Source organism: Diplotaxodon limnothrissa, linkage group LG12 (genome assembly GCF_057381915.1).
Source record: "Diplotaxodon limnothrissa isolate DT_005_m linkage group LG12, D_limnothrissa_male_GT1.1, whole genome shotgun sequence".
NCBI lineage: Eukaryota > Metazoa > Chordata > Actinopteri > Cichliformes > Cichlidae > Diplotaxodon > Diplotaxodon limnothrissa.
The window spans coordinates 23,221,319-23,244,002 of NC_140607.1; the positions used below are offsets into that span (position 1 = coordinate 23,221,319).

The following is a 22,684-nucleotide window of genomic DNA, read 5'->3' on the forward strand; positions in this document are numbered from 1 at the left end:
TAAGACAGATTTAAGCATTATTAAGTCATTTGGAGGAGCTGTCAACAGGCTCGTGAAGTTTGGTATGAAAGATTAAGATGAGAAATCTCAGCATTACAGGGTTAAGACCAGAGGCTTGCAAGGCTTGGAAAGACCGAGGTAACTTCAGCTTCAACCTTGGGTTTTTCAAAGCTTACCTCATTGTTCTATGCTGGCTCCTGGGAGTTTTTAACACTGCCAAGGCTGGAGCTACAAGGATGAAGCTAAAATTGTCTTACACTGTCTTTTACTTCTAATACCACAAAAAAAAATACTAAATAACATTTTATTTATTGATGGTTGCAGCTTGCACACAGCTGTCTTTCTAAGTAAGTAAATGAAGATTCCTTCCCAGTCTTCTTTACCAATGAGCTACAGACTATCTAATTGTGACTCTACTGCTACAAGATGCTAGTAGCACCATTATATTGACCTAGCATAAGTCAAATGTAAGCAAAAAAGTAGCCTAGGTGGTGCTTCCCTTGGAAATTTTAAGCTAACATAACATAACTGCTTATTATTATTATTAATATTAATATTAAGAAGAAGAAGAAGAAGAAGAAGAATGATGGCTCTTCATGAGCCTGAATAATACTGTCACTTAATAAAACTGAAATTGAAAAATATTTTCCACCTGGGATGTCGTGTCTTGGGTGTTTTTTTCCCCACCAACTGCTTAAATCTTTTATTTACCGTCATGTAAAGGAATCTGTAATTTCTGTCCATTGTTTTGTTTTTCCTATCATTTTAGAGTCTAACTAGCAAGTGCTCCATTGATGCTCAATTGAGTCATTTGTTTACTTTAGGTCACATATCACAAACTGCCACCTTGCATAGCTTGGTTGTTCTCAACTGTGTGTTTTTTTTAGACAAGTGGTCATACACAATTTTCCTGCATTTGTTGCAAATTCTCTGCTTTATTGGAAGTTGTTTAAGTAGCTCACTTTTTACTAAGTCATCACTGAGGTGTGCAAAACCATATGTGTACTTCATATAACATTGATATTGTGACATTGCACTTTTATATCACATAAAAATACTGGTTTTATTGTGATTAACTGACAGGTTTCTCGATAATGCTGTCTTAATAACTTAAGTGTTTACACAATCAGCATCTTTTTGCCAACTTTCCATCTTGGCTTCTACTCCAACATTTGTGTTGTTTAAATCTTTTTGTAGTTACCATTTATCACATTTGCTTAGAATAATAGAGAATTTTTTGGTTCAGTTTGACTTTCATGTTAATGGGTAGATAAATATGCTCATATATAGATTTGCAGCTCTGCTTTATCAGCCAGGGCAGTTTGGTTTGGTAACAAAAATACATCTTGGGTATGTTGAACTTTCTCCATAGTGCAGGCCCCTGGTGATGATGTGAGTTTAAGAACAAGTTCTGTAGGAGGAAGACATTAAATCAGGAATAGGAGGAAGGGAAGAAAGACAGAAACTATGTATAGAACTAAAACGTCTTTGAAATAGACCCATCCCTGTGGTCAGTTGTTATCATCGCCTGTTGAAAAGCATCTCTAGGGAAGCAGGAGGCGGCCATCACTGATTCAATTCCAGGAACTGCATTCTTCCATGAAAAGGTTTTATTATAGATTGGCTGTCTACTCATTTTGATGTACTCACTGTACAACTAGAATCCCGCTATTTAAGCATTATGATAGAAGGATGCACTCTGTTAGACCAAGCATATACAGTTACATATTTCTAACATACATACATATATATATTTGGCACAAATGGTGATAAATAAACCAAGTTTATTATACCTTGTAGAGTTTTGCCAGTACTATAGACTCTTCAGATTGCTATGTTTATCTAGTGCATATACACAAAGATGGCATACACACACTGCCAGTCATTTCACACCATTATTATAGTAATGTGCAGGAAAGAAGAAGACTTCTACTAAAGAAATACAATATAAAAATGAGATAATCGACACACAATACACTGCTGTATAAATTTTGTTCACAAAAAAGGAGGGAAAATCTATCCTAGCATTGCTTTTGTATTTGTTGTGTCTTTGTGATACCACAAATGCAGTAAGTACAGCTTAAAATAGGGGTACAGCTCTGTGACCAGTCTTCCTGTTAAGTGGGTGTGTTTGTGAGGGCAGACCTGTGAGATGATGTATCTATTCTTAGAGGCTTAATGCATCTCCTCCCCTGGGTTGCTTTCCCTTAAATTATTTTAGCAGTGGATTCTGTAAATGGACTACCCTCGGAAAGGTTTAAATATTTATTCACTGAGTTGTAAATTTAACTGAGAATAGTACCATTGGTGGGTATTTCTGTCTCTTCGCATCAATAAAAGAAGTAAATGGATTTCCCAGTAAATGGGTTTAATTGGGTTTGCTTGAGATTTTCCACAAGCTATTTTCTCCAAAATCCTTTCAGCGAGATATCTATTAGATATCTGAATCCAAATGTTTGCTATACAAAAGAGCAAGGTAGTCCAGTTCTTATATAAACAGGCATGTAACCATAATGATACAGCTTCCATTACTCTCTTTAAGCATATAAACAGACACTCGTTGGGCTCAACCATTCACTCTTACTGTAAATAAGGCTTATACTGCCCAGTTGTGCATTACAGTGTATGACAATTATTTAGAAAATAAGTAATATTGGAAAGGTGCAGCAAGCTACACATAAATGTACTTGAGGAATATGCTGCAACCCATGTTTTTCACACTTTCTGCATGTATCTAAACCTCCTTCTCGCAATCTCCAGACATGTCAAAAAGGGAAGCCATTGTAAAGTGTTTTACTGGTCTTTAGCAGAGCAGCACCATCAGTCTCAGCCCCTTATAAAACTGTTTTTAAACACTAGAAAAGAAAAAAAAGGTATAAGAAGATGTGAAGACAAGTTGCATAAACAATAGCTAATGGGCAGAAACCTCAAGACATACATGCCATGATGCAATGGTGGTACTATTGAACACTGGTACTTTTTACATCTACAGAGTGCCATAAATTAAACAAACTGTATATTCACATGCTTATAGAGCTTAGCAACAGCAGCTGCAAGAGTAACTGTGGTCTGGCAGTTGTGCAGGATTCTCTAATAACCCATACTCTGTGGTCTCCTCTCAGAACCAGCTCTATGGTTAGACTGGCAGAGAGTAGTATGTGTGTGCACTGGTATACATGTTTATGTGTCAGTAATAGGCGGTCAGAAGCACTGCCCTTATCGTCATAGACCCAGTTTAACAGAGCTGATTAGATTAAGAGTTGCATGGATTCTAAAACGAATGACTACAAACTGTACGTCCACGTCGAGTCAGATAAGTGTTACATAAGAACATCTGACAAAGTGAATTAGGAAGCGCATAGATTTAAATAACAAGAGAGAAAAACAAACAGGAAGTTATAGAGAGGTATGATACAAATCAAAGGGTCAGACAAGCACATGTAGATAGATGACCTGCTGAGTGACGTGTTTGACTGCCTGCCATCACTTCTTCAAGTTCAGCCTGTGTAAACTGTGCGCAGCATTATTTACGTGCACTGAATACCACCTCCCATACCCCACCCCCCATCTCCACCTCATCTCTGCTAATCTGCATTTATCTGCTTTTAGAGACACAAAGCTAAATAAGGAGCCCACTTGAGTCAGTTTGAGTATTCCCAAATCTTTTACAATTTATTGGTATTTGTAGGATTCAGACAATAGTTGTTTCACACCTTTTTAAGAATCTCTCAACATCAAAGCAATCTCAAGAGAAGGAAAATAACAAAACAAGCTCGCAAGGCATCTTAAATTGTTAAATCACACAACTTTCACTGTGATGTTGGAGTAACGGTCAAACGGGATCGCCAATTATTGCTTGCATATTTTCAAGTCTTCAATAATCAATGTCAGCATCAGAGTTTCTTCATCTTTTCTTTCAGTTTCTTTGGAATGCAGCATTTGCAATGCATTATGCATTATTTTTTAACTCCAACTCTACACAAAAGAACTAATTTCATACAAGATTAGTTCTTGTAGCATTTTGCAATTTAAAATGCTGCTATTTTACAAGATGTCTGTTTCTATTTGTATGTCCTATTTCTGGATTCTTTCAGTTTTTTCCTTTCAGTTACATACAGTGTCTTCCAACATTTTGTGTCCATGCCTGCACTCTCAGACACACACACACACACACACACACACACACACACACACACACACACACACACACACACACACACACACACACACACACACACAAACCCGTGGTTAAAAAATTCACATGGCTTCAGTTAGTGGGAAAAGTATCACATCCAAAGTAATAACACAAACATGGCAACCCAGAATGGCCCCAAAGGGGATTGGCACAGAACCTAGTAAGCCATTCATCATCAGGCTCATGTTGCTATAAGTCTGTACCGTGCCAGTTTTGGTGACTTTTGTGTGACTTTTGTGTGCGTAAATGCATTACATGTGTGTGTTTGAGGGCACTGCACAGTGCAGCAGAGCAGAACAGAAGCTTGAACAACATTAGGAAGGATTTGCATCTTTTAAGATCACAATCCAGTTACAGTAATGAGCAAAGCATACTCTGTGAATATGTGGATGTGACCATGCGGTAACGCTGATGTGTGAATGAACAGAAGAGACGGGAGGGAGGCAATAAGAGGTAATATTACGAGTAGACACTGAAAGGCAGGGAAACCAAGGGACCATCAAGTTACTTCTTCACGCAGAGGGATTGATGCCAAGACTTGTGTGCCAGAACTTTGATTGCTGCAATTTCAATACAGACACTCAAAGTGAAGTGGAATGTAAAGAAAGCGAGAAAAGGTTTCATGTGTGGTCGATCGATACATGACAGATGGCATATGATTTAGCTGAGCTGTCTTGGGTGTGGCTGAGGGGTTCAGTCAAGAGGGGTACAGAAATGAAGAAAGGTAGTAAAGACATGTTGATAGTACAAATAGCACAAGGGTTCTGAGAAGAATGACTGTATATGGTTGCGTTGTCACAAAATAAATATATGCTGTTTTATCACCCTGAAGACAATGCTGGTTATCCACATTTAAGTGCATGCATGTGTGTATGGGCACTTTAATCTTACCCTCGAGATGGTGAGGGGCATGTTGAAGTCTTTTCCTCCCTGCAGCCTGAAGCCCCAGGGGGCAGGACCTATGAGAGTGACATTGTAGTTGCTGGTCATGGTTTCCTTGTTCAGTGTTGATCTGGCTCACAAGTGATGCTGATGGCCGGAATATATTATGCAGATCAAGTGACAATAAAAATATCACTAGCTTTTGATGAGGGGTAAGATTTTGATCCAAGATCTAGGAAAAGACAAGACATGAAAGACAAGCAAAAACATTTGTTATTGTGCAGCAATGATAGATAGATAGATAGATAGATAGATAGATAGATAGATAGATAGATAGATAGATAGATAGATAGATAGATACTTGAGCATTTCCTAAGGTTCAGATCATATGCAGGTAGAGAATCATTAGGGGGTCCACTGTCCCTCGTGGGGGGAAACTCCCACAGGGCTTAAATCTGGGACTCTCCACCATTTGACCCTAGAACTGAAGAAGCTTCTCGTTGAGAGGTGAAACGTCAGCAACTTATATAAGTCCAGATGCTTTTCTTTCCAAGCTCCTAAGACTATGATGACCTGGATGACTGAGAACCTTCACAGACATCATACGCAACTGTAAAATCTCTGCTTACAGGCCATTTAGGGCAGCACAACGCCCCAAATCCATGATGTTCCCTCTACCATGCCTCACAGCTATGATGTTTTATTATTGGTGCAGAAACATTTGCACATTACACATTTGCCAAACATTAAATAAATAAAGATAAAGAAAATACATAAAACTGTTTATCAAACTGTTCATACAATAGTTTCAAACAGTTCACAACTAAATTCATAACTATGTATTTGAATAAGTCCCAAAATTACCTTTTTAGACTTATTCGGTATAAAAAAAATAAACACATTTTAAGTAAAAATAAACAAATAAGACATCAAACATTTTACAATCAAAATAGAGTTAAATGCTTCACTGAATGTTATTTTAAACCACCATACACTGGAGAATGCTGCAGTTGTTCAGTAGCTTAAAATATGTAAATTACCCTTCAGGAAACACTACCAGAAGACCTTCACACACCTAAATGTCAGTAATAGCATATTTCCTGCTGAAATTAAATGAAGGTAAATGCTGTACCTCTTTAATGGAAATTCCAGAAAGGAAAATAATTCCTTCACGGGCAGGTGGACTGTGCAATTCCTAGTTTCCCCTGAAATATTCCCTTCCCAGCAAACACACTGTGTGTGTGAGAGAGGTACAGAGGGATGTGATGCTCTTATATACTAGTTAATGACAGATGGGAGGGGAAAGGTGGAGGAGGGGAAAGAGGGAGGCGAGAGGGAGAACGGGTATAGGTTAGGATGAGAGGGAAGAGGGAGGAGAAAGAGGAGGGGAAATCACCCATGGGTGGAGTGAGATGAACACAGAAGAGGGGTGAACGAGTGGAGATAACATGAAGGGTGAGATTGGGGTATGGAAGGAGACAACAGAAGAAAAAAAATCAGGTGGCGGGGGATGTCGGGGGGGCAACAAGAGGGGAGAAGAAGGGAGCAAAGTGGAGGATTAAGGAAAAGACAGTGGGAGCATTGCGCACACAGAGAAAATGATCAGGGGAGGAAGAAGAGGCACAGGAGAGGGGACAGTTTATCTTTCATCCAGATATTTTGGGAACATGGACTCAGTCCTGCAGGCAGCTTCGTTTAAGGTGGAACCAGTGTAACCATATCATGACTAGGGAATTCATTCCAAAGGCATCAATGCAAAGGTCGCTCAGGGGTCATTTAATAATGGCGACTGTATAAGGTCAAGATTGCCTTAAGTCAGTGTGTGATGGTTGTTTAACAACTGCAACACTGTTGTTTCATTAGAAACAATCTAAGAGAAGTAGATATTCATCCATGGCTTTAAATCTGTAAATCTACTGTGTTTTCTGTGACTTGCATCAACTTCCCCCGCTCTAATAATTAGGCAAACAAGCTTTACCAAACTGAGCACTAAATTACATAATCTATACTATAATCTCAGCACATTTTGGAAAATAGTTATAAATATTTTTCTTTTATACTTAAGGGATAGAACTCCTAAGTGCAGCACACTCATTCCCACTTATTTATTTATCAGTACCTCCATTATTTATGTCCAGACAGCAGCAATTCGTCTCATTCTGAGCTGGCTTTTGTCCGTGCCCCCTTATTTTACCCCAGACAGATCAATATTGACTTTATATTTATACTGACATAGTAGTGGCTCAATTAAATACTCATCCCATTCCTTTCTTGGCCTTGACCAAATACACAGTCAGCACATCTTGCCAAGTCATAACTCTGGTTGTGGCAGTGGTAGATACAGCAACCATAGGCCACAATCAAAAAATGACTTCTCAAAAATCAACAAACATCAAAGCAGAGGAGGGAAGCTGAAGTGTGAGAAAAAGTCTTAAGTCTGTTGGATATAAAATGGGCATGGAAAAGTGTAGGCGTAAAGGGTCTAAAAGACTGAAAAAGAAAAGAGTGTAGATATCTCAGATGAAAAGACCAAAGGATGGAGTAAACAGGCTAACATTTCACATATAGTATGCCGTTAAACACATACGACGCACTCGCACATAAAAACAAGATGCTTTTCATTATCCTGCTAATAAACATTCCCACATTGACAGCGCATACCTCTACAGTACAGCTAGGAAATAAAAGAGCAGCTTTTCCTGGGAGGACCAAAGATGGAAGAGTCATTAACTTTGTTTCCACTGCTGAGCTGAAGCTTCTTGATAGGGTTAGACCTATCCTAAGTTTTACAGTAAATCTAAAGGCACTGTGTTTACTTTAGGCTTTATTGCAGATGGCTGATCAGGCATTATGTGAAAACAATAATATAATAGCATCCTTATGAGTAAGATGATCAGATAATCAGGAAGTCCTTGTTTGCCTTCTATAAAGTTTTCCCAGACCTAAAGTAGTGCAAACTGCCAAATAGCCAGTGTTATATCCTAAAACAATCAGCCACAGAAACACTAACAAACACATTTTGTTTTTTTCCTTCTATCAACATATTTAACATGAAAGTTCATTCATGAAGGAAAAGGCTAGAGATTTTTTGCCCACAGATGAAGGCATGGTGTGTTTTGGGCATTAAAGTAGGCAACAAATCAGCGCCGTGACAGATTGATTATGACTGCAAGCTAAGCATCAACCACAACAATGAGCAACAACCAGTGTCTTCATGCAAGGCTCAAAACCATTTGTGCAGGAGCTTTTTAAAATCTCTTTATGGCTTGACTGTGGACTGCTTCCTGTAAGGTAATAGTATTCAGCAGGCTTACAGCCACTATAGGAACTAATGCTTAAGAATTACTGTACTGCTCATTTTACTAGTTTTAATCTACTTTTTAAAGAAATCTGTTTTCTCATTAAAAACCCTCAGATCACATATGCACTTTACAGCATGACAACACAAAAGTGTGTTTTAGGGTAGCCATTTTAATCTCTTTACTACCAAATAAAGAAATATAAATGAAAAAATCAGTTTATCTCACTGGCTTTGTACCACTGTCCCATTCTCATGTAACAGGACGACTGGTATTGAGTCCCAGGGAGATATGCTTTCTAAAATCTAGACCCATCGGTCTAACTCACTGTTTAAAGACATAAGATCAATTGCTTATGCTGTCAAAAACTGTAACACAGAGAACAAAGGGGATTTGTGAGCTAGAGAATAATAATATTAAACACTAACAATGGTGAGTGGTCTAAAGCACGAAACCTCAGACACCCTGCCAGTCTTTTGTTCTGTCAAATGGTCTATTCCAGTCTCCATATGCTCACCTCTCCACATGCTTAATGATCACAGCTTAGCAGCCTGCAGTCAAACACACATGCTCACACCGAGACAAGCTCCACCCTTTAATGCTATCATAATCTGCCCTTCTAAATAACATTTAATGCATCATCCATGTGAATAAAAGAGGGACACCAACCCCATAGTCTGCCAGCTGCTGCCCACACCCACCCACCCACCCACACACACATGCACACAACCCCAAGGGACACAACATACATAAAATCTCTATTGTGTGTAAACCTAATGATTCTCATCCAAACTGGGGTCAGCAGAGGTCTGAATACCATTAATTATAAATTAGTGTGTAGCTCTTTTTTGTCAAATATACAACACCCAGATTTACAGTGAACACACTATAAAAACTCTATATACTGAACTGTAATACTATTCTATAAAAATGGGTGAACTGAAAAAATACACAAATAACACTCTTGTGGCAGCTTTGTTTAGAGTAATTTTTTATTTATTTTTTTCGTTCACTTTTATATTTCTGAGGGCACTTGTAGCTCGAAATCCAGGAAGGAACGGTTACACTGATTACTCCATATCCAGATTTTTCACTCAGAGGTGTGTGCATGATGACACTATTGACATTTTTTCTAATATGAACAGTATTTGTCTCTCAACAATCTAATCACTCTGACCCTTCCAGACTGCTATAAGCCTAACTAATCCCCTCAACCCATTTCTGTACTGTCATGCACAGTTAGGGTTAGAGTTGCATTTTGTATAAAAAAAACAGAGAAGTAGAGAGCAGCCTGAACTCTTATGAGCTTATTGTGAAAAGCCTGTATCATCGGTCTAAAGCGAGTCACTGTTTAGAACTGATTACATTCACAGTGGAAAATATTCCTCCCTTCTGACCAGACAGACAGAAATAGACAAACAAACGCACTGGGATTCAGAAAGCTCAGCCAAAATGATTGTCCACCCGAGGAAAGATAAACTGAGAGGAATCAGGCATGAACACACAGGTCCACGCACACACTTTCCCTCTCTCGCTCTCTCAGACCGCAAATGTGCACGCAGAACTCCTTAATGCCTGGGTCAAGTCTGGGTCAATAAAAGAGAGGCATTTAAAAGCCAAGTGTAATGTTGCCTCAGGGACACCAATACACCAATTTCAAACAGACCACGCACCACTTAAGATTTTTGGGATCAGCTGCTCTTGATTACTCTGGCCACCTCCTGTTCTGAGGTAGAGTGATGGACACTACGATTTGTGCCGCATCACGCTCGGGCATACATTTCCATTTTTGCACATGAATCAAACATAATGGCCAGTTTCATATGACGTTTAATGAGGACGTTTATGCGCCTCTGAAAATAAACCTTCAGCTTTCCTTCAAGCTGATGATACCCTCACAGCTGGTAAGACTGTCAGCTGAACCAAATCAAGTAGGGTTTTTTTTCTTTTCTTCAAATACTGTTCTAAATAAAAACAGCTTACCTTTACAGAAATAAGTTTCTTTAAACTGGAAAAACATATGGGAACATCTCAGAAAATAAAGAAAGAATAATACAACTTTTAAGCGATACTATTTCCACATTTGTAATTGAAATTAGCTTTAAAGTATAATTAATGTCTGCCAACACATATTTTTTTAATAATTTCCTCTTATTTAGACATATCAGATACTTCATGGCAGTATTTACAATAAGCACAAAGAAATACGAAAGGTCATCACAGCTTGAACCATTGCAGTATCTCCTCTAATATGTGTGAATTGTAATAGAGAAATACTTGAGCATGATATTTCCATCCCACGGTGTCAAAGGTTTTGTGATTTGACAGCTCGTCAGTCTTTCATGATGGAGTTGTCTTGTTCAGACAGCCTTCATGATATCATGACCTCAATGTCATGACACAGGTCTTGGTGGATAAAATGAATTATGGATGAGTGATGCGCTTTCTACCACATTTAGGCAGCTATGCATCCATAACTCCAGAAGCACACACAAGACCCAGAAATGCACATACACACACACACACACACACACACACACACACACACACACACACACACACACACACACACACACACACGCACGCATGCACTGCATATTTGGTGCACTGAGTAGACTTTCCAGTGCTTTACTTCCTTCCTCTCTAGTAGACAGCAGCTGTTCTGTGTTGACTGCAGTGAAAGAGGGAAGAAATAAACACAGGATACAAAGAAAAAGAAGCAAAGGAGGGCAGATAAGGTTACACGGAGATGGCAAAAGCTGAAGAACTTAAAGCCACACTATCGTTTAAATGAATCAAAACCCGTATTTAATATTCAGGATGTAGTTGTTTGTAACTTTGCAATGATCCCTCAGACTTTTACACTATGGAAGTGAAGACATTTGTGGAAAATGAAGACATATTTGGCTGGCCCTGACTTTAGGTAATTCCTGCCAAGGGTTAAGATTGGTTAAGGTTGGGATGTGCTTTCTGTTAGAGCAGACCTTCACAATAAGAGAAGTAAATATTAGTCTGTGCAGCTTTAGGCTTGCCATCCCTGCCCATATATCTGTGACCAGAGGCAGAGCTTTAGAAGGAGCAAGGAGCAGGGTCTCTAGGGAAGATCAAAGCATCTGCTCCATTCAGCACACACCAAAGCACCACCAAACATCAATACTGCATCCCCCCTCCCCTAGCCAGCATACACATACTACACCTTCCTCCTTATGTTTCTTGCAATCATGCCCGGGATTCACTTTCTGGTATTCTTAGGACAGCACAAATTAAACAGCTATAGTGTGCCATTTTAAAAATACATCACATAAGCAAATTACCACAACACCATGGAGACAGAAAAACAGTGCGTGGCCACCTCATCTCATGTCCTGAAACGTGACACAACTGAAAATATGTTATTTTCAGTTGTGTCATATTTTCCTCAATATGTGTCCAGCAAATAAGAACAACAAAACTTAGGATTCAATAAAACTAAATAGGCCTCATATACAAAGATAAATAAATAAATACCATCAGCACAAAAGGCATTCACAGTTTACTAAACAGGTGTTCATGGCTCACCCTGTGGCTGGAAAGTCTTTCGCCCCTGCTGGAAGTCTGTGCTCCGTCCAGTGTGCTGCTGCAGGCCAGTTTTCCGTGTGTTTGACATCTCATTGTGTGAGGTAGGTCCCAATGGAGCGACGTCATGACGCAGTCAGCCGGACAGTTGGTTCAGGAGGCGTGAAATTCATGCCTCCTAATTGCAAAGCTCGTTTTCACACGCACACATGCTTTTACTCGGTCACACTTGTTCACTTATTTAAGAAGCAACTAGCAAGACTGCGTTAAGCTCCGTTTTAATAGAAACTTTAGACACATGAAGATAAATTGATTATTGTGGTAAATTAATCATTCATTACCTTAATTATGTGAACCACAATGAGGGGTAAAAAAAAAAAAACCTGCCAGTTCGTACTCGTTCGTACTCGCATGCAACCACACTCTGTCAGTGACTTGGGTTTGTGGTAGAGGCTAAAGGAAGTGCGCATCCACACTCCTAAAGGTATGACATAAACCAGAGACCACTTGTGCTTGTTAACCAGTTATATTGTCGCTGTCTTCTCGCACTGTACGCGCTTACGTTTTTTTTCCATGATGATGTCATCTTTCTGTGTGTCTTTCTCTGAAATATGAACACAGTCACACACAGGCCGAGACACACCTGTCAGCAGGTATGATGATAAAACACATTTACAGTCACACAGTTTGACTGGGTCCTTCCCTACAATTAAATCTCTTGGAAACAGTATCAGTATGTAGGATGGCATGGTAACAGGCTAATCAAACTCAGGTGTCCTACCCTTTGGGATGACAGGTATACTTGAAGCAGTTAACACATTTTATTTGTGACTGAGTTAATAACAAGTCTTGCATTTGTTTTATGCTTCTTTCTAAGGATGTGGAAAAATGAAAACTCCGAACCAAAAGCCAACATAGATTATTTGTCTGCTTCCCTCCGGTGGTTGTGTGCTGTCATTACACATAATTCATGTAACAGAAACATTGTTTTTTTGTACTGATGAACACTCAGCAAAATATGAACACACTATGTACAGTACTGTTTGTTGAGTGATCCACCCTCCATTTCTTTATATTCTGCTTCCAAGGAGCCAGACTTTTCCATATTTTATGTGATCTTAAGTAATAGTCCTCTTACAATTCTGAAGGCTTTTAAAATTTCTCCTAGCTCCTTTTGCATTCATTGTCAGGAATCCATTTTTAAGGAAATAAAAGGTCAATAAAAGGCTGAAGTATGCCTAACTGTAACAGATCCATTTATTCTATTACACTCTGTCTTAAAACCTCCACAACAATCAGGATATTTTATTTAGTTTTCCACTGTACACATTCACAGGTCAGTGTGCAAGCTGTAGACTCTGTGTAATCATTACATGTTGTGTCAGTAAGAGCCCAGTATACCCTGGTTGGGTTACATACAACAGACGGTGAAGTGTTTTGTCACAAAAAAGCAGTTTAAGTAGAGGTTCAACACAGGTTTAATAACTTTATCTACGTGATTTGGTGAATCCAAACACTTTACGAACCGTAAAAGTGCCATAACACTCCCTACCACGACTCTCTTTAACTGTTCACAAATAATAAGACAATAAATACAAATTTTGCAGATGTTATTACAGTAGCACAAAATTAATAGAAAGTGGTAAATAAAATAGCTGAGTTGAGGCATGAAACACACATTATATTATAGTGTTAATAGTTCAAAATACATATTCAACATTATTGTGGGTAAATAAAAAAAGAAGAAGTAATGCTAAAAAGTAAACAAACGCTACTCATTAGAGGGTGTGGTGATGATGCTTTGTTTGCATGATTTCATTTAATTTTGTGTGATTTTTGTCACCACTGGCATAAAAACTGGCACAAAAATTCAAGTGTATTTTAACACATACAATACATTTTGTGGTTCCAAACCAGGCTGAAAAAATACTTTCTTCTTAAAAGCTCAAGGGCATTAAGAGTGCGGTGGATGGGGATCGCTTTCTGTTGTTAGCTGTCAAACTAATATGATAGGAAGTGACACACAGACACATGGAAAAGAATCTCTGAAAATTCAGAGATGTTAGGAATGGTCAGCCTGAGTGTCTGTGTCAGATATAACTCTCAATGCTTAATGAATGCTTAATAACAGTGTAGTTAACAACATGTACAATACTTCCCTTCATGTCATCTGGCACTTTCATTTGTTTCAAATCATTTTTAAAGGTAGAACTGTACATATTAGCAGAGCAGAAATAAATTCTGCATTTATTATTATGGTGTAATGTAAAAAAGAAAAAAAACCCACAATAACACAATAACACAAGTGACCTTCAGTGAGATATTGGTGCAGGTGTTTATCTGCGTTTTTCTGCTTGTCCAGATGAGAGCTGCAGCACAAACGTCAGTGTACATTCAGGCTCAACATCAGAACATTTTTTTTACCTTCCTACCGCCACACACTCCTTCTCTAATGAAATGTTAAACTCTGTGGACTTTATAGGCAAACTAAAAGAGATTAAAGTGTTTCATTGATTCAAGTGTTTCTTTCTTGTGTTTCTTTCTTCCTGTCAGACACTGGCAATCAATGATAGTTTATTTGCCATTAAACCTGCTGAAGAAGAAGAAATTTGTCCTTCAAAGGTGTCTTAAAGGGCTGTCATTGAAAGTAGTTTATGATTTGGATGATCGTCAATATTAGTTTTCTGCCTACTAATTCAGGTGTTTTGACTAACACTAAGCTTAGACCAGCTGTTACAGATAATCATCATCACCAGATGCATCAGCTTAAATATATACTCTTTTTATATTGATTCAAATATAAGTGCTTCTCCAGCATGTCCTCATTTTTTTCAAAACAGTTCTATAATTACAAAACCAAAAGATGCACAAGCATCAAATGGCAAAATATACATAAAGCAGCCGTCATATACTTACGTCACATAAATCATGTACTCTCTCTGAGAAATGACGTGTGCCTAAATACTGTATTTAAACATGTATAGAAATATTGCGCCGACAAAATGTTAAAAATGTCATTGTTGTATGAGACACATTTGACCCAGTTTCAGTATTTGAATAATAAAAATGACCTCATTTCACTCTGTTCCAGTGAAAAAGCTCAAGCGGTCCATATGACCTAACGGATTAGTGTTACAACACAAGATGTTGTGCTGTTAAATTCTTTGTGGTAATAAAAGCCAAAAAGAAAACCTACTAAAAACGACTTATTTTGTTCATGTGTGCTGCTTTTCCAAAGCGGACATATAATCAGTGCTCTTGATTTGCTGCCTTGTTGGTTTACATTTTTACACATATTGCCTCGTCCTGAGGAAAGAGGAGGAGGGAACTATTCCTAACGCTTCTCTTCAGTGGCCAGAAGAGAATCAATGATGTTGGTGTAAAGAATGAATTCTGTTTCAGTTCAAAAGTTTGCATCACAGCTGCATGGACCTTTGCTTCAATAGATAAACTTAAATTCAGCCTGTCAAGCTTTAGCCCCAAGCTCTTGAAAATATGTAGTTGCACTTGTCATTTTTGAAAAATCTAATAAAAGCTTGCTGCCCCTTAGGGGTCCTTTGTCCGTGCCAAACTCTGACGAACACTGCACACTGCATACCAGAATCAGCTTATTGTTTCATTTGCCATACAAGTTTTCCTTGTAGAGTCAATTAGTCAATAGAGGGGAGTAGAGGGGCACGCATACATGTAAGAGCTGAATAACTTCTTATGTCTATAGCCAATATGAATGTTGGCCTGTAGCAAAAAGTTTGATGTATATTTTTTTTATTAATCCGGAAACATCCAGTGGAAGTGTAATCAGTAGTCCAGTTGGTCAAGAAAGTAGTTCAAGTGCCTCAAAAACTTCTGATGAAAAGTTTAGGGTGACAAAAACATTGTTCTCCATTGACTCAATGCTGTCTTCTAAGGAGACACTGTCTTGGTTAATGAGGCTGCTTTCAGTGGTGGGACTGATGACGATGATGCGAGGAACACCCTGGGGTGATCTGGGGCCTGTGGGTGGCATTTTTCCAAAATTCAGGCAATCAAAAGAATCGCTCTTGTGGCTGTTCATCCTATCGCAGATTCTTCCTTTCTCGCCACAGGCATCTGAAATCGCACTGGTCAGACTGTGGCTGCGCCTCCTGGTAAGAACTAGGAGGGGGAGAGCGGCGATGGTCAGAGAACTGGAAACCAGCTCGTGATCACAGGCCCTTGATGGTTCACTCATGACAGACGGATGCTGGGAGTGTCAAAAAGTAAACACATACATGAGAAAATCACCTTCAGATCATGGATGTGTGATGTTTTACTACATGCGGGCAAGTAGTGTAAATCGTAGATGAATAAAAGATAACATTGTGAGTTTTCAGATTCACACTTTCACATTTTTCTGCAGTGTTTCCTCACCTTCTCTGCTGTGTGGGTTTTGGTTGTCTTCCGGTCTAACTGTTTTTTACAGGACCTCTTACAGGACTGACTGCGTGATGATATGCTTCTGAAGGAATCGCCTGACCTCCTGCCCAGAGGCTCCATCTCCACATCCCTCAATAACTGCAAGCAAAAAATAATAATAATTAAACTGAGGAAGTTTAGTAGATGCCAAACATTATTCAAAGCTAATATTAGTGCAATTTCCACCTGCATCTTGCTAAGATTATTAATACTTCAAATTTATTAGAATTCATTTTAGATAAGCAGAGAGAGAGATTCAACATAAGAGAAATCTTGTTTGTTCGGGCATCTTAAACAACAGCCAGATAAAATCTACTCTAACCTAACTTACCACGTCAGAGAGGTTGGAGGAGGCAGTAATAAAGTGGGTCCTTGATGCTGACGACTGTCTGCTGATGATTGAGTCTCTGAAAGAGGACTCGCTGATGGAGGATGAGATGCATTCTTTTCGAGGAGTGGGAGACAGAAACCACAGGCAGGGAAATTTCTCTACCAGTGCCATCCTGTACAGTGCAGAACAATGCACTCATTTAGACTCCAGCTTGCTACATGTTGGTAGCATTTCTTCCAAAATAATACATTGGCACTGCACAACACAAGGGGCTTATATGAAACTTTAAAATGAAATTACCGAATCATTATTTACCTGTATTTGTTGTGTATGATAGCATAGATGATAGGATTGTAGATAGTGGAGGCTTTTGCTATTATTGCAGGGACTGTCTTGGAGTATGGCGACAAGATGTTGGCATGGCTGGTTCAGACAAAACAGCAGCGTTTTAAAAAGATGGTTTCGTTTGTTGCATGACATCACAGAATCAGAAATGACCGCTGCAAAGATCCAGTTTCTCTTTCGTGTTTTGTAACATAATTAAGGGACATATTTGGTTAGAGATTAACGAACATGTGCCAGCTGCTAAAGAGGGTCGCTTAAGTCCATCTGATCATCTTTGCTTGCGCGCGTGCATGTGTGTGTGCACAAGTGTGACTACCTTTCCACTGAATGAGCAGAATGTGATTTCAAAGTTACATAACTAATTGTATGTCCCAGGGTAGACATGTGGTTTACTGAATGTTGTGATAAGCACAGGGCATATGAGCAACTTCACCGTCTGTTGTATGTAACCCAACCAGGGAATACTGGCCTCTTATTGACACAACATTATGTAATGATAAAAATCCAACCACAGAATATAATGAGGCAAACATCATTGAATTATACTGAAGCTTTGTTTGTGATTGCTTATGTGAAGAAATGCCTGAACGTTATATATGGAGAAGATTAATAATTCAGAATAATATTTGCCCAGTTATTAAAATCTTGTGCTTAAAACTGCTCCCATATAGCACACCACCACTGCGTCTCTAGTGAAGTGTTACTTGTTCCCGTTCACCATGTTGTAGATAAGTACATCTGATAGTGAGAGCAGTGAATGTGCCCAATATCATTTTCTCACCAACCATTTTTTACATTATGATGAAGGCCATAACAAAAACAGGCAGTTGTAAACCTGACTTTTTCTGATTTTTCTGACAGGTATGCTTTCAAATGAACAATCTACAAATGCATGAATCTGTTATGTACATTACCAAGGGATAAAAGTACACAATCATCAATATTAACAGATAAAATAATCTTACCCAGACCAAGAAATTAGTGTGACGCAGGCATATGGAGACCAGGAGAGGACGTAGACCACAATTACGACAAAGGCAATTTTTGCCATTTTCCACTCGCTCCTAGTAGATTTCTGCTGGATGAGAGTGGATTTTCTCACCTGAGTCCCCAAACGTTCTAGTTCCCTGTAAATAGAGCAGGATGGACAGCGTGGTAAATATATTCATACTATATAGTTCTTCTTTTTAACTTTACATGGCTACTGCTCCATGCTCAATATTATTGCAGAAGATCTTTTAGGAATATCTGCACTGAGGAAAAGACTACAGTATCACATAAATAACCTCAGTTTTCTTTGGGGATGTAACTCTCTCTTTAAGTATTACTACAGTCATCTGAAAGTGCTATTGTTACCACAAATTATAAGTAATAAGCATTTTTTTAAAACCTTCTGATTAATTTCTGAACACAAAATACCTATTTTCTACATTTGTGTTGATAGTGTCTTTAAAAAAATTGCCCACTCAATACACATGCCTTTCTCCCTGAAGCATGAAGTTCACTGCACCTGCTGCTTAGATGGAAATAGCCCTTGGTCATTCCAGGTCAATAACACAAGCAATTGTTATGTTTAAAAACACAATGGATGCCTCTTTTGAACTAAAAGGAGGTAGATAATGAGGTAAAACATGTGTTTTGAATCTAAATTAACTGTCCTCCAACACTACAGTGTGTAAGACTGAGGTTATCTTGAAGTATTTCCACATTTTATTGAAAACACGGTTGTATCTTATCATAAATTCCTTTTCTGAGTATCTTTCCAGCTTAGGTGGAGGAGCAGTGCACTATATGCTTTAGGAATAGGCTTGTGCATTTACAAACACAAGATATAATAATAAGATACAAAATACTAAGTGTATCAGGAGCACACGCAACATCAGAATTCACCAAAGAACTCATAAGAACATAATAATTAAACTAAAAGAAGTAAGTAGTTCATGCACAGTTAGTCCCTGCATTGTTTTTTCTCTGTAAGACTGGATGTTGCACAGAATCTAATATTATAAATATACAAGCACGCAGCATATTAAACACACAAGATCTGTAATACCTCCCAGTTTTCCTTATAGACAGAAACATTAGAAGATAGCAGTAAAGGATGATTCCCAGTGGGATAAAGAAGACAAAACAGCACAGCATCATTGTGTAGCTCCTACTGGCTGTCGTGTACGTAACATAATCCCACGTACAAGATGTCATGAGGCCCTCTGGGATATAGGAGCCTAGAAGTGAAAATAAAATATGTCAAAATCACAGAAAGCAGTAGTTTTCAGTAATCATAATAAAATAGTTAAACACTAGTCTGGACTTGTGTTTACTAGAAGTAAAAAGACATGCAGTTTGAGGAGACTCACTCCAGCCAACTAGAGGCGCTAGACTCCATGCCAAAGAGTAAAGCCAGACCACGAGAATGGCAAGAGTGGTTCTTCTTTTCGATCTCCAGTGGATGGCCCTCAGAGGCTTGGTGATAACTAGATAGCGTTCAATCGAGATGGCCAGCAGGTTTATCATTGAGGAAATGCCAAACAGGGCACCACAGAATGCATACATCTTACATCCTGCAAGAAACAGCACATCGACAACCTGAATGTAAAAATTTGTAAACAAAAATATGACTTTAACACACACACACACACACTTCACTTTGTATCAGAACACAAAGGAGACAATTACCCATCTCTCCAAATACCCATTCCTTGTAGAGGCAGTTGATGAAGAAGATGGGGGACTGCGTAAAAGCCATGAGGAAGTCGCTGACTGCCAAGTTCATGATTAAGTAGTTTGGCAAGTTACGAAGTTTCTTGCTGCTGCAAAGCACACAAACATACAGAATGTATGGAAAATCGTATGTTATACAGCACAGTGGCATTAAAAATGACAACATTAATCATTCTGAGGTTTTCTCGCAGTGATCAGAAAGCTAAAATAAAGTCCTCAAATACAGCAGTCATCTTTGAGACTGTTTAATGTGTTTTGATTAGTATAATCCCTCAGATGACTAAAATGACAATAATTTTGTAATTTCATCGTCTAATTATTATACATATATACTCATTTTTGAAAAACACTGTTTGAGTCATACTTAAAATTAAATCAATGCAGATTCTTTTGGTTCAAATGGTATTTGAATCCAATTTCTGCAACTGCAAGTCCACATTTTAACTGGTTAAATTCTCTTTCAAAGGTCAACTTAGAAGAGGTGCAGGATGAGGATCTCACCAAACCATAGGAAATTCAATATCCTGAATTATTTTTGTTTATTTATTTATATTTTTGGCAGGTCCAAAACACTGAAAACATTTGCCTACTCCACATGTATTTCCTTTGCATGTAAAGCTCAATATAATATAATTAAAAAAATTTACGGTTTAATGGTCAATATTGATCAGAGACATGCGCTTTGTTAAACTATTCAAGCTTGATTACCCAGGATATTGACCTGCTGTCTTCTTCCGTCACAGCTTTTTGTTCCTGTTTATCCTGAATTTAACTTTTTTCCTGCAGTTTTAATGAAACGTATTCCACCCAATTTGTTTGAGTCGATGCCTTTGCAAACAATACTGTATTATTGAAGAATATTGAACGTGTGCGTGAATATTATAAAGCATTTCCCCAAAAATCAGCATATTGATTGCGATTTCATTCAAGCTCTAGGTGTGTGTTTGTGTGTGTGGGTGTGCGAGTTGTGTGTTTCCTGGAACCCATAACATCATGCGCATTTCTGATTCACTAAACACAAATTATGAGAGCAACACAATGGAAAATCCATCTAATCTGTCTGTGATGATTGACAGAGGAGTATGAAAGCTTGTGACAATCCCCAGAACAGCAGCACCACTCACACACACTGACCCAGTTTTTGAGTACCATTTAACTTAATTAAATGGTACTCTGAATTACACAACACATAACACATTCTTCCATCCTTGACTTCTAAAAGAAAGTTTACAGTTGTGATGTTACGAGACTGATCCATCAGTGGCATGCAACCTTAACAGGTGTCATTTACTTTTGACTTGTTGCATTACATGGCAGTAAATGGTATTACATAGCAGTGTGGATTTCATGGTTGACTTGAACTCCATGGTACATTGGATTCTAATTTCAATGCCATGTATATTTATGCAACCATTAATCTATTTTCAGGTATTTGTGCACGCAGCATTTAATTATTGATTTTTCAAAAAACATTTTTTAATTTGATGCTACTTAGCTAAGATTACCTTCTGGACACTGTGATGCAAAGATTACTTTTACTTGTAATCACTAACTTGTTTGATGCACTGTCAAAACCCCTTAACCTTTATTGTTTTGCTTCATAAGTACAGATAAAGAAACAAAGAGTATAGTATAATAGAGTTCATACGAGAGATCATCACATCTTGCACACTGTAAATGGTAAAAGCTCAGATTATCTACAAAAAAAGGGATATGCACAATTATTAAAAACAAAAATCTAAATAAACAAGCCAGTTTTATACCTACCTGTAGAAGGCAAACATAACCAGAGAGTTTCCAGTGATGCCCAGTGCCCCAATGATGAAGACAAATGAAGCCACAATGTAGTGAACATGATCAGGCACGTCCACCTTGTTGAAGAAGCTTCTCTGGCTGTGTGCTTTCTCTGGCTCCATGCTCTCAGTGGACCACATGGTTCAAACACCTCATCAGAACTGTCAGTCTGGCGGGCTGGGCTACATCTACTAGTTTGTAACTAACTTGACTTTGCTCATGCTGAACATCCATAGTTGTAGCATGTGCACAAAATGAAACACCGGAGAAGTATACAGAGGTTTGATTAATTTTAACTTTGCTGCATGTTTTCAACACCTCCCATTGTATACGAAGCACTAAATCAGAGGAAGTAGGTGATCCCCACTTTGTGAAATGCTGAATCTAACTAAGTGCATATGATTCGTTTAGGAGAGAAAGCTGGAAGAGCTGCACAGTATGATACAGTTACACTACCAATCTGGAAAGATTTACAAAAAAATATCTGCAATAAAATATAAAGCACTGAAAATATAACACCTCCTCTTCTACTTCTTTGTCCAGTGGTATATGATGCAAGGTGTCCATATCCTTTCAGATGTTGTCTCCAAATGTACTTTCTGTTATTTACTGCAGGTCTGCTTCAAAATTGTGTCTTTCACCTGTTGTATCCAAGTATTTCCTGTTGTTGTAGCAAGCTGCCGATATTCTTGTTAAATCCCACAGTTGTTTTGCTTTCAGTGTTAGCCTGCAGCGTCTTCAGCCTTCGCACCAGCTGTCCACCAAGATCTGAATCAGTAGCCTGTCTCTCATTATCTTGTGAACTAGTGACTTCTAACCTCTCATCTCTCTCTAAATGTGCCTCTCCCTCACTGTCCCATGGAGCTTTGTGTTGCTCTCTCAACCTTTCCCTTGTCATACTCTCTCTCTCTCTCTCTCTCTCTCTCTCTCTGCTCTTTCTCACATGCCCTACCCGTCCTGAATGTAATATGGCCCAGCCCTGAGCGCTATCCCTTTAACCACCAGCTTCTTACATAACAAACATATCGAATACTTGCACCAAAAGCCATTTGAGCTCGGAAATGCATCGGACATTGCAAACTAGATGAGAGCACAGTGCATGTAACATTTCACAACCATTGATTCCAG

The 22,684-nt window shown here is 38.5% G+C and overlaps 2 protein-coding genes across 4 annotated transcripts in view; both read right to left on the reverse strand.

The window, feature by feature from the left end:
• Nucleotides 1-6,319, reverse strand: part of LOC146621343 (PDZ and LIM domain protein 5-like) — a 70,886-nt gene extending 64,567 nt beyond the window's left edge. For all 3 annotated transcript variants that reach the window (XM_085367350.1, XM_085367348.1, XM_085367349.1), the window contains exons 1-2: nucleotides 6,210-6,319; nucleotides 5,087-5,309 (exon numbers count right to left, since the gene is read on the reverse strand). In XM_085367350.1, the coding sequence (XP_085223476.1) occupies nucleotides 5,087-5,185 (99 nt within the window). In that variant the 5' untranslated portion in view covers nucleotides 5,186-5,309; nucleotides 6,210-6,319. The remainder of the gene's footprint in view (nucleotides 1-5,086; nucleotides 5,310-6,209) is intronic.
• A 9,426-nt stretch (nucleotides 6,320-15,745) lies between these two features.
• Nucleotides 15,746-21,696, reverse strand: LOC146621346 (melanopsin-A-like). The gene is made up of 9 exons (XM_085368346.1): nucleotides 21,530-21,696; nucleotides 19,718-19,851; nucleotides 19,399-19,602; nucleotides 19,095-19,266; nucleotides 18,007-18,168; nucleotides 17,012-17,119; nucleotides 16,697-16,868; nucleotides 16,321-16,464; nucleotides 15,746-16,153 (listed from the first exon to the last, which is right to left on the reverse strand). The coding sequence occupies exons 1-9, from the start codon at nucleotides 21,694-21,696 to the stop codon at nucleotides 15,746-15,748; spliced, it is 1,671 nt and encodes a 556-aa protein (XP_085224472.1).
• Nucleotides 21,697-22,684: the final 988 nt, after the last annotated feature.